Source organism: Vombatus ursinus, unplaced genomic scaffold (genome assembly GCF_900497805.2).
Source record: "Vombatus ursinus unplaced genomic scaffold, bare-nosed wombat genome assembly UNPS02009975.1, whole genome shotgun sequence".
NCBI lineage: Eukaryota > Metazoa > Chordata > Mammalia > Diprotodontia > Vombatidae > Vombatus > Vombatus ursinus.
The window spans coordinates 3,063,331-3,082,395 of record NW_020949753.1 but is presented as its reverse complement, the minus strand read 5'-3'; the positions used below and the strand labels follow the sequence as shown (position 1 = coordinate 3,082,395).

At 38.0% G+C, this 19,065-nt stretch overlaps 1 protein-coding gene across 2 annotated transcripts in view; it reads right to left on the bottom strand.

Annotated features, from left to right (window-relative positions):
• BANK1 (B cell scaffold protein with ankyrin repeats 1) overlaps positions 1-19,065 on the bottom strand; it is a 394,230-nt gene that overhangs the window by 10,361 nt on the left and 364,804 nt on the right. For both annotated transcript variants that reach the window (XR_003568363.1, XM_027853422.1), the window contains exon 11: positions 14,209-14,277. Coding sequence is in view for 1 of the 2 variants with exons in the window: in XM_027853422.1 (XP_027709223.1) it covers positions 14,209-14,277 (69 nt within the window). In the remaining variant the exon portion in view is untranslated. The remainder of the gene's footprint in view (positions 1-14,208; positions 14,278-19,065) is intronic.

Genomic DNA, 19,065 nt, shown 5'->3' with positions numbered 1-19,065 from the left:
TGGTAAGCAATCCAATATAGGTTATACATATGCAATCATGTAAAACATTTACATATTAGTCATTTTGTAAGAGAACACTCAAACAAAATAAGAAAGAAGAAAGAAAGAAAGAATAACAAAAGGAAGAAAAATAGTATGCTTTAGTTTGTATTCAGTTCTTTCTCTGGAGGTGAATAGCATGTTTTATCATGAGTCTTTTGGGATTGTCTCGGATCATTGTATTGCTGGGAATAACTAAGTCATTCACAGTTTTTCACTATTCAATATTGCTGTTTCTATGCACAATGTTCTCTTAGTTTTGCTCACTTCACTTTGCATCAGTTCAGTTAAGTCTTTCCAGATTTTTCTGAAAGCACCCTACTTGTCATTTCTTACAGCACAATAATACTTTACTACAATCATATACCACAGCTTGTTCAACCATTCCCCAATTGATGGGCATCCCTTCAATCTCCAATTCTTAACTACCACAAAAAGAACTGCTATAGATATTCTTGTACACATAGGTGCTTTCCTCCTTTTTTGGGGGGTATGATATCTTTGGGATATGGATCTAGCAGTGGTATTGCTGGATCAAAGGGTTCTACAGTTTTATACCCTCTTTTCTCACTTCTACAGAAATATCCAATCACTAGTGAATAATGGTGAATCACATGATTTCAGAGTTGGGAGTGATCTCAGAAGTCATCTTGTACAATTTCCCTCTGAGTAAGAATCCTTTTAACAGCATCCTCTGCAGCTGGACATAGACTATTTGCTTGGACATCTCCAGTAAAGAGTAATCCAAAATCTCCAAAGGCAGCCAATTCTACTTCTAGATAGCTTTCATTGAAAGAAAGTTTTTTCTATACATAGGTCTAAGCCTTCATCTTTGCCACATCCCACATCCACTCCACCGCTCTTTATTTTACCTTCTCGGTAAACTGGAAAAGTTTAATCCTTCCTTTATGTGACAACCCTTCAAATACTTGAACACAACTCTCATGGCCCAAACTAAGAGTTCTCTTTTTTAGAATAAATATCCCAGGGTTATTTTTTAAACCAAACTTCATATGGCATAACCTTGAGACCTTTACCATCCTGGTTGCTCTATTCTGACACTTATCCATATTATTCTTAACATGTGAAGCCCAGAACCTAAATTAATGTTGTCAGACCAGGGCAAAGTATAGGAAGGCTATCACCTGCCTTCAATATTCATCCCTTAATGTAACCTAATATTGCATTTGCTTTTTTGTTTCCATGTTACACTGTTAGCACTTAGAGTGTTAGTCCACCCAAATCTCCAGGTCTTGATTCAGATAAACTTCTGGTTGGCCATGAATTCCCTATCTTGCATTTTTTGACATTTTTTTAAAATCTAAGAGTATTACATCTCTCCTTGTTCGATTTTATCATAATAAAGTTGGCCCAGTGCTGTAGGTTGTCAAGATTTTTGAGAATCTTGATTCCATCATCTACTGTATTAGTTATTCCTCCTAGCTATCTACAGATTTGATAAGCATGCCGTCTATGTTTTTGATAAAAATGTTGAATAACAGGAATAAGAAAAGAGCCATGGGACCTTCCTTCTAAGTTGATGTTAAAATGATTACTCTTTGGATAAATTGACATAACCAGTTTCAGATATGCCTAACACCTAATAATGTAGCCAGTATCTCTCCATCTTTTCCACAACATCAGCAGGTGAGACAGTTACTGAAGCAGAGAGAAGACAGTGAGGTTACAGTTTCAGAGTTGGGAGTTACTCTGAACACATGGGTTTTCTTCGCTCATGCCCTGTCAGGAAGTATCCTCAACAAATACCGAGTGCATTGGCAGGAAAGCATGACCAAGTTTATGTAAGGACTGTGATGTATTTATAATTTAAGCATTTACTTTGATACATGTGATGTTATTATTTCTTTTGCTATATAGTTAAATAAATGGTTATGTTCAAGATGTAAAAGTATTATTCTCATGAGTGGCTGGTTGTACAAATGGAACACGGTGATATTTAGCTCAGAGCTAAAGTGATGAGTAGAAGTATGTTCCCTCACAACAGGTTTTTCCTTAGGACCCTGAGAGAATTTGAGTGTAATTTCATGATAGTGGTCTTTTTCTGGGCAACTTGACCTGCTGTGTCCATATACCCTCTAGGAGAGGTGTAAGGTACTATCTGCCAGTTTTTTCAGGACCCTAGAACGTAATTCATGTAGGCTGCTAACTTGAAATTATCAAGGACAGTTTGGTTCTCTCTCCCTCGATATCTTGTATATGAATTTCTTATTATCTACTGATTGTTTTGTCCTTTACAATCCAAAGATAATTCTCTGTGGAAGAGGAAACAAGCGTAATAAAAGCTGGATAACTGTTCCTTCTATTGATTTGGGCTATCATCACATTAATCACCCCAAACAATATTCACATCCTTTAATTCTCTTCTTTCCTCCAATATTGCTTTAAAAACCTTTTTTTTTGTTTTTAATTTTATCAGCCTTAGTCCATTCTGAGCTTATGCTCCTGATATTATCCTTACACATTGTTGTATGCTTTTGTATTTATCCTTTGTCACCTGTTCAGTTATGTCCCACTTTTTGCGACCTTATTTGGGGTTTTCTTGGCAAAGATACTGGAGTAGTTTGTCATTACCTTATCCAGCTCCTTTTACAGATGAGGAAACTAAGGCAAACAGGGTTAAGCAACTTTCCCAGGGTCACACAGCTAGTAAGTGTTTGAGGCTGGATCTGAATACAGGAAGATGAGTCTTCTTTCTAGTACTCTATCCACTGTGCCACCCAGCAGTTACCTGTGCTTGCTTCCGTTGGGTGCATGTTTTAACAATTAAATTAGTTCTTGAATTTCCTATGCTTCCACATCATTATATTTAGGCAACTTCTCATTTTTTCTCTTTTTGTGTCTTGAGAATATCATTCCTTAGAGCTTCCCATCTCTCCTAAGTTGATTTCCCTTGTATAATTTAGTCCATGGGATCTTACTGATCACTTCTCTCTTTTGCTCTCTTAAATCTAGGGTGTATTTCAGAACATGCCTGGCTTCCCTCATCTTTTCTCTTATAAATTCCAATATGATGAAGCAGTCATCTCCCATCATTTCCCGTGCAAAATGAATTGTTCCTCTACCTTTTGAATGACGGAATTATCATTAAGGTAAATCAAGAAATGTTTGGCTGCTCTGCTTTTGATGGAGAAAAAAAGCAGCTTTAACAGATGTCTGTGTAATCAGAGTCCTCGATAATTACTCTGCTATGTCACCATGATAGGTTTTGTGATCTGTTTCCTAAACTTTTCATCTATTTTCTTTTTCTTTCTAGGTTGTTGATAGCAAACGCCAATGACCATATTGCTTCTGTTTGTGCTTCTGTTGATCTTTACCCAGATGTTCTCCACACTATTTCAATTTCTAGTTCTTACATTCTTTCACAAAAATATGTCTTTTTATATAAAATGCTACCCAACCCCCTTTAACTTATCCTGTTTCTTTTGAATTAAGCATCCTTCTAGAACAATGTTCTGGTTACTCCTCTTATTCTACCAAGTACCATTGATATCTGTGAAGTTAAATATGCCTTCTTGCATTTGGATATCTAGTTTACCTTGCTTATGATCTCTGCTTTGTACACTTGTGGTATTAATACCAGAGGCTGTGGGTCATACTGTTCTTAGATAACAAATAACATTTTCAAATGATTGAAGGAAATGCTAAATTTCAGTTAGGTTAGTGAAAATAAAGATGTAATTTTTTTTTTCCAATCTTATAGACCCCATGACAGCTGTCAATGGGCCTCAGGTTAAGAACTCCTGATTTGTAGCATCTAGTATGGTGGATATACATAGACAATTTCCCTCTCCTTTACTCTTTTTAATCTGAAGCTCCTTTGATTAGAATCCTCAACCTGCTAGTAAGTGTCTCACCCCCCCTCTAGATTCATAGTGAAGGAAGCATTGAACTACCCTCAAATGGTTGATATTTCTAAATACCTTGCTGTGGTCTTGGCCTTCATCAGTATATGGTTATATCATTTTTACTTTGGACTGGGAAAAGCACACTTAGGACCAGTATATATTCTATCATCAATGTTATTAAGGGATCAGAAGAGCACAAGAGCATCTACCAGGACATCATTTGGGGATATTCTTTTGTAGAGCCCCCAATTTTATTTGTAAAAGTCATTATAAAGTATGTTTCATAATTTATTATTAATAATATTTAATAATTTAATGCACTGATATTTTATGTCCTAGAAAGCATCTGTATAAATCTGATAAATTCTTGACTTGCTTATTTCATCTTTTAGAAAGTAGAAAAAATGTTGAAGGAAAGTATTAATCTGGATCTCAATATGACCAATTACGTAGAACTGTCTGGAGAAATGAAGATGAAGGAAACCATGTAGTAAAATGACCATTCTATTTGAATGTTTGAAACAGATAAGAGCAAAATGTTGTGCACAATAAGACATGTGCCCAAGACTTAAGAACGACAGACTTCAAAGAAATCAGAGGAAAGACAAAAATGATTCTGTGGGTTCTGAGGAATGGAATGTCATCAAGAAGAATTTCAATGTGATAGGACAAGTAAGGGGTCAACAAAGATTTAAGTAGTTCGGTAAGATACTCAGGAATAAGCTCAGATTTTAAAAGGACAGATATTAAGGGTGCAACTAAGTAGGGCAACTGAAGAAGTGTTAAAAATTTGCATAATCTTACCAAGAGGATGAGGAATCCTAAAGCCCACACACAGCTACTATCTCACTAATCTTCAATCTCTCCTCATTTTATGTAGGATCTACAAGACACAGCAACCAATGGGAAGAGGGGAAGAGAGGGTGTTGAGGGCCAAGCATGGCTCTAAGGTTGAAAATTTGTTTAAAAAGTGGTGCTGTTGACAGGGAAGTTTCTTCTCCAGGATAAATATCCACATGGTGAAATAAAGAGTCAGAAGGTCTAGGACTGAATCCTGGCTCTGGCAGTTACAACATGTGTAACTCTAGGCAAATTACTTAGATTGTGAAAGGCTTTCAAACCTAAGTTGAGGATTTTATAGTTGATCCTGAAGGAAAAAGAACCATTGGAGTTTCCTGAGAGTGTGTGTATGTGTTTGATGGGGTGGGGGTTGGGGGAGGGGAGGCATGGTGAGATTTGTGACTCAGGAAGATCCTTTTGGCACCTCTATGGAGGATATACTGGAATGCGAGGCACCTTTCCTGTGGCCTAAAAATACACCCATATCTTCTCCACGTTTAAAAACTCTTACTTGATTTCACCATTCTTGCTAGCTATCATGTATCTCTTTTTTTTTTCTTTTTTTTTCCAGTAGGAAGAGAGACGAGACAGAAAGAGCAAATAAATGTTTGTTAATTGAACAAAAAAAGTAAAAACCTTAAAATGTTTAATGACTACCTTTTGCCTCTACCATAAAATAAAAACTCCTCAGAATGGCTTTTAAGAATAATAGCTACCATTTATACAGTGCTTTAAGGTTTGAAAAGCACTTTTCAAACATTATCTCATTTTATCCTCACAACAGCTCTGGGAGGTACGTGTTATTATCTCCATTTTCCAGATAAAGAAACTGATATAAGCAATGATTGCCCATGGTCACACAGCTAGGAGGTATCTGAGCCTATGTTTGAACTCAGGTCTTACCTACTCCAGGTCCAGAGTTATAACCATTGAGTCACTTAACTTCCCCTGTAGTATATTTAACGCCTTTCACAATCTGGCTCTCATGGTACCTTTCCCATTTTATTTGATATTATACCTCTTCCCATAGTTTCAATCCCAGAATTAATAAGTTGAGAACTGATGATGAAAATACACTTCCTTTCTTTCAGTCCTTTCCCCACATTGTCTTGTATTCATTTCATACATATTCTATTATTCACTATATATTCATATATATGTATATATTCATTATATATATATAATATATATATATATTCACATGTGATTTACCCCAACAGAATGTAAGCTTCTTGAAGTAAGCTCTTTTTCCCCCCTAGTTTTTTTTGTATCTCTAGCACTTAGCACATAGTAGGGGCTTAAGAAATACTTGTTGATTGATGACTGATTTGTGTGTTATCAGACATAACTACTGTTACCTATTTTAACTATTTTTCTGTGTTATAAGAGAGGGTTCCATGAGGAAAAATGAGTGCATATTGAGAGTGGCAATGGTGTAGAAACAAAAAGTGTTAATAAACATTTTTTAAAAGAAAAGAAATGCCCTGTCACTGGAGGACTTTTTGTAATAATGATGATTATAGTAATAGTTGTTCAGTTGTAGCCACCTCTTGGTGATCCTGTTTAGCATATTCTTGGCAAAGATACTGGAGTTGGTTGCCATTCCTTTTCCAGATGAGGAAACTGAGGCAAACAGGGTTAAGTGACTTGCCCAGAGTGACACAGCTAGTAAGTGGATGAGATCAGATTTGAACTCAGGTCTTCCTGACTCCAGGCCCACCATTCTATCCACTGAGCCACCTAGCTGTCCCCATAATAATAGTAGGTAGCATTTATATAGCACTTTTAAGCTTGCAAAGCAGTGGGCACTTGTCCAGAACCAGAGACGTAGGTGCTATTAGCACAGATAGACGTAGATGCTATTAGCAGAGATAAGGAACCTGAGAGTCTAAGGGACTTGACCAGAGCTACAGAACTAGTAATTGTATGAGGACAAATTCGAACCCAGATCACCCTGTGCTTAGGGGCTATATGACCACTTCCCAGCTGGGTAAGTGCTAAGGACCCCTAATGTCTCTTTCAACTCCAAGCAAGAAAGTTCTATGAAACTACTACCCAATTTGAAGGGTGATCATACTGGTGTTTGGGAGATGGTAGATTTTAACAAGTATTTCGACATTAATGGTAATTTGATTCCCTCTTTGCTCATTCCAGGTTGTTTATTCACTACACATTTCACAGTGAAATTTTTCCTCACCAGAATTGTTTTTCTCTTTCACTGTACAGGAACCCATATTTGTCACTGTTAGCAGAGCTGGCGAATGCTTGAGTTGGCCATGGTGTGTGAGGGCATACTTTTGTGGTAGAATGAGACCACTAGGGTTGGACATGAGGCCAAAGGAGTGACTGGTCCAGCCACTGGGGATAAGGCACCTAATTTGATGTGTGACTGGGCCTTGAAAGAGCTTTGCCAGGATATTAAATAGAAGGAGACCTAGATATGAAGTGGGTATGATTTTTAGGAAAACCAGCACTGAGGGCGTTTAATTTCTGAAGCTACACATTACTTCCCATGCATACACAAGTCCAATCATCAGTTATTTCAATTATTTCAGGAACTTTCTTGTCTTGTCTTTTCTTTTTGGAAGTTCTGTGCCTCATGAACTAACAAGATGTCAACACATTCTATATTCTAAATCCTTTTCTTCAGGGATGATGGAGCATGCAATCCCCGGGGAACTGGAGGAACACAACTAAGCCGTAGGGCTTACTGGTTCAGCAGCAAAGACACAGTTAGCACTTGAGAATCTGTTCCACACAGCACTTGCTTTTGACAAAGCCCCAAGCTCAAATTCAAAGAAAAAAATCAGGAGCTGAATTGCACTAGAATTTTAGTTAGTCTTCCTGCCAGGGCATACCAGGGTTAGCGTACAAGGATCCATCTTTCCTGGACTGCGTCTGTTACCCTAGAGCCGCATGCTTGGTACTCCTCTGGCTGACAGTGAGTTCTCTTCTACCAAGTCACCCATGAAGCTGAAATCTTCTTTCCTTATGGAAACTGTCATAAAATGAACCTTCACAGAGAAACCCCTCTGGAAACCAGACACAGCATTAATAATTCACACATGACACCCAACCTTTAGTCTTGTATTTCATTTTAGTCACCTCAAAGCTCCTGGCTCCAGCTACTAAAACATGACCAGATTGCCTTAAGTATGATTTATGTTTGTTTTCTCTGACTGCGCTCTGATAGTGGTTCTAATGGATAGGGAGATGTCCAAAAGATAGGGAGGAGTGCAGAGGTGGGGAAACTGAGGGCTTCATAACTAGTAATGGGATAATTGAGAGGAGGCTGTACTCAGCATCATTCTGAGATAGTCACTGTTATCTAGGGACAACCTCTATAGCCCGACACACATATTTGGCTCCTACTGTTTATGTCTCCTTTTTAAAAAAGAAACCAGTCGATCAGTAAGCACTTATTAAGTGTATGAGGTTCAGGCTAGGTCCAGGTCTTGCCTTTAAGAAATTTATTCTCTATGGAGGAAACAACATGTGCTCATATGGCTAAATACAAAATGAGAGATAATACAAAGTGAGTCCTATAGAGCTGGTCTCAAAATCAGGAAAACCTTGGTTCAAGCCTCAGCTCTGACACACATTGGCTCCATGACCCTGGGCAAGACACTTAACCTCTCTTTGCCTCAGTTTCCTTATCCATAAAACGGGGATAATAATAGTACCTACCTTCCAGGGTTGTGAGGATTAAATGAGGTAATAATTGTAAAGCACATGGCACAGTACCTGGGACATAGTGAGTGTTATATAAATGTTAGCAATCATCATCATCATCATCATCATCATCATCGTCATCGTCATCGTCACCGTCATAGTGATCATCATCATTCATCATTATTATCACTATTACTTAACTTTTCAATGCCCCTAACAACTATATAAGGCTAGAAGGGAAGAGAAGGTACTATCTTCATTGGTAGGTGTTTCCTCCCTAGGAGTCTCTTATTTTGATGACATATCAGGTCTCAACCAAAATAAATATACAGGAATTTTGGGGGGACGTTAGCAACTGAAGGGCTCAGGAAAGGTCCAGATGTTGGAGGCAGGTAGCACTTGAGCTGTATTTCTAAGGAAGCAAGAAATTCTAAGAAATAGGAGCGAGGGAGGAGGAGTGTGTTCCAGGCATGGTGGATAGCAAAAATATGGAGACAAGGGGAGACTCCTGTAAGAGAGACAACATATAGGCCTGTATAATAAGTCTGGGAAGATTTGTGAAGCATGTGAAGAACTTTATATTTGGTTCTTGAGGCAATGAGGAGACACCAGAGATTTTTGAGGAAGGGACTGACATGGTCCAGACTTGTGCTTTTCCATTAGAAAGTTCAAAAATTTGATAAATTGCCAATTAGGCAGACTAGCATCAGTGAGTGAAAATGTGAATATATCACATCTTTTTACCTCAAGAAAGGAAAAGAGAGCAAAAAGCAACATATAGAAAAAGAAATCAAATCATCTACAATAACTTGTGACCGTTAATTACTCAGTAGGCTATTTTAGGCTGCTGTTATGCATTCAGAATATTATTGTAAGGGCAATATTCTTCATTTTTCATAGGTTTGAGTCCCATCTTTGATAGTTATTAGTTGTGTGACCATAGGCAACCTATTTAGACTTTCTGAGCCTCATTTTTCTGAGCTCTAAAATAATACCATCAGTACCTATCTCACAATGTGGGAATATGAACCTCAAATGTGATAAGGCATGTAAAATTAAAAAGAGCTATCTACATACATGTCATTTATCATTATTATTCAATTATGGTTTCCTAAAGCATTACTGCAGAAGTTATTATGGTGCCTATTGTTTTGGCTATTAACATAATTTAATTCAAAATCATTTATGAAGTACCCTTGCATGTACTGCATGACACACTTTTGGGGCAAACTTCAGGACACCTCTCACTTAAGAGCTGGGCATTCTGTTGACCCTTTCTCCTCTTCCTGTCATTCTTCCATTCCTCCTGTTATTCTCCATTCATTCTCTTTTCTTTCTGTCATTCAAGGCCCAGTTCATGTGACAGCTCCTTCATGAAGCTGCCTCTATCAGAATGTACTTATAACCATCTTTGGAACCTTCCCTCACTGAAAATCTTGTCTGCCTCAAATTTTTCATAGTCCCTTCTTCTCTTTTGTACTTATCTCACTTCCCCTTGTATCATAGTTAGGTGGAATCTGGATAGAGTGCTGGGCCTAGAATTAAGAGGTTTTGAGTTCAAATCTGGCCTTAGACGCTTACTAGACATGTGACCCTGGGCAAGTCACTTAATCTCTGCCCCAGTTTCAACTATAAAATGGGGATACTAGAGTGGTTTGTCGTTTCCTTCTCTAGTTCATTTTACAGATGAGGAAACTGAAGAAAACAGGGTCAAGTGACTTGCCCAGGGTCACACATCTAGTAAGTGTCTGAGGTCAGATTTGAACAAGGCTTCTTAATCCTAGGTCTAGCTACTAAAGCATAATCAGACTGGCTTAAGTATGATTTATGTTTGTTTTCTCTGACTGGGCTCTGATGGTGGTTCTAATGGATAGGGAGATGCCCAAAAGATAGGGAGGAGTGCAGAGGTGGGGAAACTAAGGGCTTCATAACTAGTAATGGGATACTTGAGAGGAGTCTGTACTCAGCATCATTCTGAGATAGCCACTGTCATCTAGCGACAACCTCTGTAGCCTGACACTCATTATAAGGAAGAAATGAGATAATATTTATAAAGCACAGTGCCTGGCATGTAATAGGTAGAACAGAAATACTAACTATTATTATTGCTATTAGTATTAATGTGTAGGATTTATCTTCACTATTAAGTGGAAAGCTCCTTGAGGGTAGAGAGTAAGTGAATCACCTTTGTATTTCTAGCGATAAATATACATTTCTTGAATTGACTTGCAACAGTTAGCCTGGGTATGTCAGCACCATATATTCTAACTATCTAGAAATCTGTGGATTATATTTTTTAAACCTTCTATTTTTGAGTAAATAAAAACAATGAATGGAAATCTATTTTCTCTCTCTCCTACTTCTATCCCCCTCCTCAGTTTGTTGATCATGTAAGAAATGGAGATTCCCTTCAAGGACCCCTTTTCTTGGCAAAGTCCCACATCTATCTATCTCCCAGAGGAAGTGTCATACCCTGTAATCTCATCTAGTGGACTGGAGAACAGATCAGATGGATAAGAGGTTGTCCTAATTAAATTCTGATTACATTTCATTTTCCTATACTATGCCTTTCCTGTTGTCTTGTCACTTTATTTCTGCAGTTGAAGAAATAGAAGTTCCCCATTAAGAATTCCCACCACCATTCCTAGCAGCAGATCCTTCATTAGTTAAGAGCCTTGTAACCTTGGGCAAACAATTTATCCTCTTTGGGTCTCACTGTCCTGATCAATAACGCGAAAGGGTGGGACTAAATGATCTCTAAAGTACTTTAAGGATCCCTAATTTCATATTTACTGCATCTGTGTAGATTACAACCTCTTTGTTTTTGCCTTAATGCATGGCCCTTATGAATTGTTTTAGCTGAAGAAAAAAATGTGTCACCTGGTGGCCAGTCTTCTGGTGATGAGATAGGCTGGACCTTGGACAATCAACAGATATATGAACCATTGTCGGATTCATCCTTGAAGCCCTTAGAGATGAGCAAAATTAGGTAAAGCTTGAGTTTTGCTGCCCTGTCCTTTATTGAATACCCCAATGATGGGTTGAACTTTTTTTGTCCCTGTTTTTATATATAGTAGAAAATAATTGAAACTATGATAACTGAATAATTTTAAGGTGAATATTTAAGGATGCTTTCCTTTCAAGGAGCTCAAATCACTACATATACACTCCCTCACTGACTCTCAAAATAGTCTTGTGAGGTATTTTGGGGGTACCCAGTGGAGATAATAATCTTGTCTGTTCCATCCAGACTCTGCAGCAATTTTTGGGATCCTAATTGCATAGCAGCTGCATCTACCTGGAGGACTTTCATTTCTTTTCTTTGAAAATTGCAGGTCCAGAGGGAGAATAGAAGTAGATTCTAAGGAAATAAATATCTTACCTTCAACTATTATGAAATCAGAAAAAATAAAGAACCCATCATTATGATAATGAAATAGCCCATGGGCAGAATATCTAGGTGCCACATGATAGCCTGAGATGAGCTTTATTATATATTGCATTGAAATCCTTTCTTTTTTATGGAAGTTTACTCTAAGAACTAAAAACTTGTCCTGGATTAACAGTTGAATTGATGAATGTGGACACATTTAGAATCACTTTAAAACTTTGTAATATCACTGAAAATACAAACAGAACTGGAAATAGAGGCCAGAGATACTATGTGATCAGAAAGAAACCAGGTCTCAGTGAAAGCCAGAAGATGGAAGGAATGAAAGGGAAAAGATTTAATACTGAGGCCTTCATTAATTAATAGAGCAGGCATTCCAAGGGTGGATTGTTGGGTAGATCTGGAGTGGAATATTGGGGTGGGGTTGGTTAAGGCTGAGGGGGATGGGAGTAAAGGAGAAGACAGTTGTGGATAGCGACTTTTTCAAACAGAAGTGGCAAATCACTCATCAGATATGTTATTGTGGGGATTCTTTTTTCAGGGATGGATTGGACTAGATGACTGCTGGAGTCCATTCCAACTTTCATATTAAAATTAGATTCTGAGACATGTATTTATGTAGCCAGGGGTTCATAATTACTGGGTTGGAGATAGTGTGAAGGGAAAGGCATATGTTCTTCATTGAAGAATGAATCCAGGCAGGGTATCATTCACTGGGTGGGGGGGGGAGTCTAATTGAGGGAGGCAGTTGATTAGGCTGTTGAGGTTCCCCTCAAGGTCCAGTCTGGTAGCAGATAGTCACTTTCATTTGTAAAAAGATTTAGGGAAGGTTCTGGCATCAAGATCTTCCAGGTCCTCCTGAACTTTTCCATGTTCTAGAAGAAGGAAGTTGACTCATTCTTGTCTTTCGTCATACCAATGGACCCAGTCACAGGTGTGTTTGGGTAGCTGCTGTAAATGCCTGGTTTCATTTGATTTTCTTCTTTGTCTATCTAGAGATAATAGCTTGGGCTGGAGGTGTCATGTGATTTAAAAACCTGAACCATTCAAAAGCTGAATTTTTAGGGCTAACTTGTGAATTACTCTTCACCCTTTGAATACCTTTTCTTAAAAAAACAAAATAAAACGAACAAAAAAACCTCCTGTCAGTAGACAATGAGAAATAGTTTCCTTATTTCTTCCTTCTATGTATCTTAAGAAAAGATGGAGAGCATCTCTTACCCCCTTCCCTTGTTCTCTTGAAACTGGGTTTATACTGAACTTCAGAGGAAAATATTGTCCTTGAGCTGGTGGTAAATGAAGCTTATGGCTTCAACCCTTCCCAGTGTGGATTGGATTTTGTAAGAAAAAACAGAAAGGAGATCTAGTGCCTGCTTCAAGTTTGGTGCCAGAGCAAAGGGATCACATGGAGAATCACTTCATTAGTATATACACTGGATGAGGTCTGCTCCACCCAATCTTCTAAAGCAGAGATTCTTAATTTTTTTTTGCTTCTTTTTAAAATTAAGACTGCTCTTTGGTGGTCTGGTGAACCTGAAGGATCCCTTCTCAGAATAATACTTTTAATATATGCAGAGCATAGTATTACAAAGGAAAGTAATTATACTAAAATACAGTTATCAAAATATAAAAAAGGACCTTGTGTTAAGAATCTCTATTCTAAGTATTTATGAAAAATTGGTCCCATGCTTGTCTCAGAGGACTTGGCTTTCTATTTGTCCTCCATAATGGCTTAATGTAGCAGATGGAGAGCCAGCTTTAGTGTCAAAAGACAGAGGTTCAAGTTTTTCATCTGACATATGGCTGTGTGGCCCTGGGCAAGTCACTTAATCTTTCAATGTCCCATAAGACTATATAGCCATTGGGTTTTAGGTTTAGGTTTGGAAGGGATCTTGGGGCCATCAAATCCAATCACCTAATTTTAAATATGATGTAACTGAGGTTCAAGGAGTCAAGTGACCTGTCCAAGGTTCAATAGATAGGAAATATCAGAGTTGGGATTGGAACCTAAGTGCTGTGACTCCAGATGGGCAGAGCAGTATGTTCCATCATACTATGTTACAGAGCAGGTTTCGGCCTACATAGGTAGAAGGAATTTCCTCATCGGGAGTTACTTATATTAATGATATCATAAATCTAGTATGAAAAAAAAATAGCTAGAGAACTAAACCACGTTCTCCCAGACCCGGTTCTGGCTTTCTTGGGTAAACATATTGCTTTGTTTCACTTCCTGAGAAGGATATTTGGAATACAACTTAACCAATGCAAAACTATATGAAACCAATGAAGCAGCTGCTTTTGTTCCCTAGGTAGGCAGCTTTTGTCAGCATCAGAAAGCCAAGGAAATATTCCCATGATGCTTTTCAAGAAACAGTTGGCAATACTGGAGAGTTTCAGTACCTGACTTTTTGACAGGAGCCTGGAGCTTGTCACCATCATGCTGGGGTCTGGTGGTCTTCTGCTGAAACACTGAAAAACATACAGAATCCATTACTCACCCAGCCCAAACATCTCAGCCCTACTGTAGACATCTCAGTGCAGCTAGATTGCTATACATCATTTTCTCTAATGACAATTCTTGACATGTTCTTTTTTCCTGAGTAGGAGGACTATTAAGTTCTCAATTTTGTCATTTGTGCCACTGATTACTCATGTCAGATGGATCTTTCTTTGTCTAGAGCAGCATCTTGCTGATGCCAGGCCTCACTGATTTATGGAAATCATGATATTTTATTTCGTTAACAGGTAAAGAAAACCCCAGAACCTTAAAAATGCCAAATCCAGTACTTAGGTAACATTAAAAATTTGCATAGAAATGATTCATGCTTTTTTTCCCCTGTGCTCAGCAAGACTGTTTTTCCTTAAGTAAAGCAAATGATGCATTTCATAGATGGAACAATGGAAACAATCTTTAAATATTTTTAGGGTTGTAAATTTTATTTGTATTAAGAACTTAATCATCGATGCACATAAACATTTCAATATTTGAAGAACAAGAAAGTATTGTATAAGAAACTGTGAGCATCTTAAAGGAAGACTTCTTAGTGTATGTGAGGGGTGATAGGTTGGTAGTGATAAATGCAAAAAGAGAGCATATATAAAACAAAAAAATTCACAAAAGAAAAAGAGGTAGAAAAGGATACACAAATATAATCTTATTTGATGTCTAGTACCTGCTATTAAATTGGTGTTCTGATTAATTTTGGTGTGGGGGAGGGTAGGTGGGAACAACCAGACATTTGATTTCACAGAATCTCAGAATGTGAGAGTTGGAAGACAGCCATCAGCCATCCAGTCCAACCCATAATTGAAAAAAGAAATACCCACTCCCATTCCTATTTTGCCTTTTTGGGAACAAACAGAACAAATCAGCTCATATCTTTCACATGACAATCTTTCAAATATTGAAGGCAGTTGTCATGTCAACCTTTGCTGCCCTCAACTTCCTTCTAGGGAAATGCCCTTTAACATGGAAGTTCGTGCTCATTTCTTTTAACTGATAGGGTCGTATGATGAAAAAAAAGTTTGTAGATGACTAGTGTAGGTAATTCTTGATATAGGCACTCCCTCTAACAATGCAGGTCAGAACCTGGTCCATATCTTAAAATCATCAAGAGTTGCCTGAAGCATGAAAAGTGACTCAACTTGATCTTGGATACAGAATCGGTATATGGCAAAGGCTGGACTTGATCCTAGGTTTTCCTGATTCTGAGGATAGCTCTCTATATTATGCCACGCTGCCTTGGCTAGAATAAATACCAAATAATCTTGCTTTGTTCTCATTAGTTATTTCTCACATCAGACTGCTAGGCAGGGAGAGGTAACCCTTCTCATCTCCTTTTATAGATGGAGAAACAGCCATGCTAAATGTCAAATGAAAACTCATGAAATTTTGTAAAGGTTCTACCTTTGGGGATTTGCATCATAATGTAGTCTGTGTATGCTCTGAGGTTCCTTATTCCAACTTCCACTCTCCCCATTTAGTTGGGTCCATTGACTTCTCCCCTTCAGGACTCAAAGGGTACCCTCGATGGGTCAGGAGTGATTTTCCAATTCCAATGACTTGAGACCTCACTGGTGTGCCTTCCCCTGAAGATTTATCAGTTGAGAACCATTTAGTCAGCCAACTTTTTGTAGTTTTTTAGAAAGGGGGTACAATAAGAACAGTTGGTACAAAATGTCTGCCCCAGATGTTTGTGCCCATTTTCCCCAAAATACAGAGTCAAGGGGAAACTGGGCTCAAGAGCAAACGGGCTTCTGGTTTTTGGAAGTCCTTTTCTCCTTTTTGTGGGATAACTACAGTTTCCTTTAAGCATGGTGAATCTCTGTCCATATCCTTGTGCAGACACTATCATCAGCTAATCCAAAGACACTTTTTAGGACACCCAGGTGAATCTACCAGACCCTAAGAAGCTAGAAGTGCCCCTTGTAGTGATAGGTGTTGGAGAGGAGACCTAGCCAAGGCTAAGGCTGAGGCCTTTATCTTCCCTCCCTGAAATGTTTTTTTTTTCCCCTTAAGAATCTGCTAATAAAGCCATACTTTTATTCAAACTTCTGGAAAAAAAAACTCCCATTCGAGCTAATTTGATGTTCCTATACAGAACCCAGAGGGTATAACGGAATACCACAATTAACTGGAGCAGATCTCTCGTCTGGCATCCCATCACTTCATAAAATGGCTTGCAAAGTTGATTGTAAAATGAAGGTGTTGAACTAGATAACCTCTGGAGTTCCTTGCATCTCTTAATTTATGATCCTATATGCTTAGCAAAAGTACCAGAAAGACAGTGTAGTATAGATGAATAAAGGTAGCCTTAGGATCAGGAAAACCTGAGTTCGGATTCTGCCTCTGATATATATTAACTCTATGACCCTAAGCAAGTCATTCAGCTTCTCAATGATCCTAAGGGTAAACTTGATTTAATCCTTTAGGGAGGATGGACTGGTCTGGAGGGACAATCCATGCTTGCCTGGCTGAAGCTACTTGGTTTCTGGGGTGGAGGACCTCGTGTCAGAGTCTCCTTCAAGATCTGGAAACATAGGTCTGTTCTCTCCAAAATCTTTCCCCAAAGTTGATCTCTAATCTTTAACCTTATCATCCGCTACAGTGACTACCAGCCATGGCACATTTGGTTTGTTCTTAGCTAGTATTTTCCTGTACCTTCCTTCCTCTCTTACTTGTCTCCCATTGCATCTGGGGCCATTTCCAGTCATCCTGATCTATATCTTGCCAATGGACCCAGATGTGACTTTGCTCAGCCCTCTGTCACTTAAATCCAATTCATTTGCATGTCATGGTATCATCTTCCTGATGTTATGGTCTTCTTTGAGAATGAAAGACAAACAACAACAACCCCAGACAACCATCTAGGATGGGTTGCTAATCTGCATCATTGCCGTGAATCCCCATGTTGGGAGTTCTCTATACCAATGAAATCATAGATCCGGACAAAGTCAAGAGCATGTAAGTCACATTCCGAATGACAAAAGATGTATTAAATACTATTGAAAAGAGAATGTCAAGGAAAACAATGGGTGTGTCAAATACACAGTTTTGAAAAGGAGGAACAATTAATATAATTTTCTTAAAATATGAAAGTTCCAAAGAAAATCTGTGCATATCTGGTAAAGTTTATTGACGGAAGGCAGCTTGATATCTCAAACTGATATGTGCAAAAAGAGCCAAAGATAATTTTCTCATAAAATAATGGGTGTGTGTGGTTTAATATTTTGCTAAAAGAGTATATTGTCTATGGTTCTACTGACTAATGAGTAATTAGAAGAACTGGAGATTTAAAGGTTTTTTTTCTTTTTTGGGGGGCCCTTCAAAATATTTTTTAAAAAACAAAATACTTTTAATATTTTAATAACATATTGAGTCTTCATTCTTTGCCAACATTGTTAAGATAATGGCTGGGAGTGCTTGGTATTAAAAACCAGCTGACATCATCAATTCAGGAAATAACATGAATCCAAAGTAGAGATTTAGTCAATAAAGCCTCTAATTGAAACGGGTAATAATTGATAAGTTTGGAAGATTCTGCTGAGTTTTGCAACCACTAATTAATCAGAAATGGATCTGATCTTCTGTCTGTTTAGAGTCAATTTGTTAAAACCACTTCGCACCTTGAATTTTGCTGAAGTACCTTTAATTGACATCAAACACTCAGCATGAGTGAAATACAGTAAATGCACATGAACTCCTCAATTTATAGAATGAATGGGTACATATGTGTTCTCTGATGGTAAGATCTGTTAGGTAATGGTATGCCTGCTTGGAGCAACCTTGCCAGGGAAAGGTAGGAGGGGCATGGGGGTGTAGCTTATAAATTCATCTTGCTGCCTGAAGTGCTGAGATGTGGGCACACACACACTGTGACATAACATCCAGTTGTCAATACTGATTCTTGGCTTCCCAGAGGGTTATTGATGTGGCTTGGTTTAGAATGGGGGAATGGGAACTTCCAGACAAACATTCTATCTGCACTACCTTCAATTCTGGAGTCTCATCTCCTACATGACCTTGATACACTAGACCACTGGGTTGAAGCTAGTATAATGAAATGCATTTATTGGTTTTTGAAAGATTTGTTTTTGCTTTTTATTTTTATGTCATTTCCCCTTACCTCCCTGATTGTACTGAACACTCCTATTTTTTTTTAGAGGGAAACATGGAAGTACAAATAACAGGTAAGTGATTATGTCTGACAGTCTAGACCATATTCTAGATTTGTAGTTCCAGACCCTTCACCGAGAAGAGGGAGGTGTGTTTCATTATTTCTTTGAGACTGAGATTAGTTAGCATCATTAATTGATTTAACTTCTAAACTTTTAGTGCTCCTTTTGTTTACATTATTACAACAATTGTATTAGCATCCTCTTTTTATGCTTATATTCTCTTTATCAATTTATACGTCTCCTCAAGTTCTTGAAATTCCTCAATTCATCCATTCTTACGGTGCAATGAGATTCCATTATATTCTTACACCACAATTTGTTCAACCTCTTTGTTCTAGTTTTTTTTTTGCTATCATTAAAATGCTTTTTAGAAATATTTTGGATTAATGGGACTTCCTCCTTTGTATTTGAACTTCTTGGGGTATATGTCCAGCATTGATATCATTGAGGGAAAAGATATTCAATAGTTCAGTGAATTTTCTTTCTTTTCCTTCTTTTCCTTCCTTCCTTCCTTCCTTCCTTCCTTCCTTCTTTCCTTCCTTCCTTCCTTCCTTCCTTCCTTCCTTCCTTCCTTCCTTC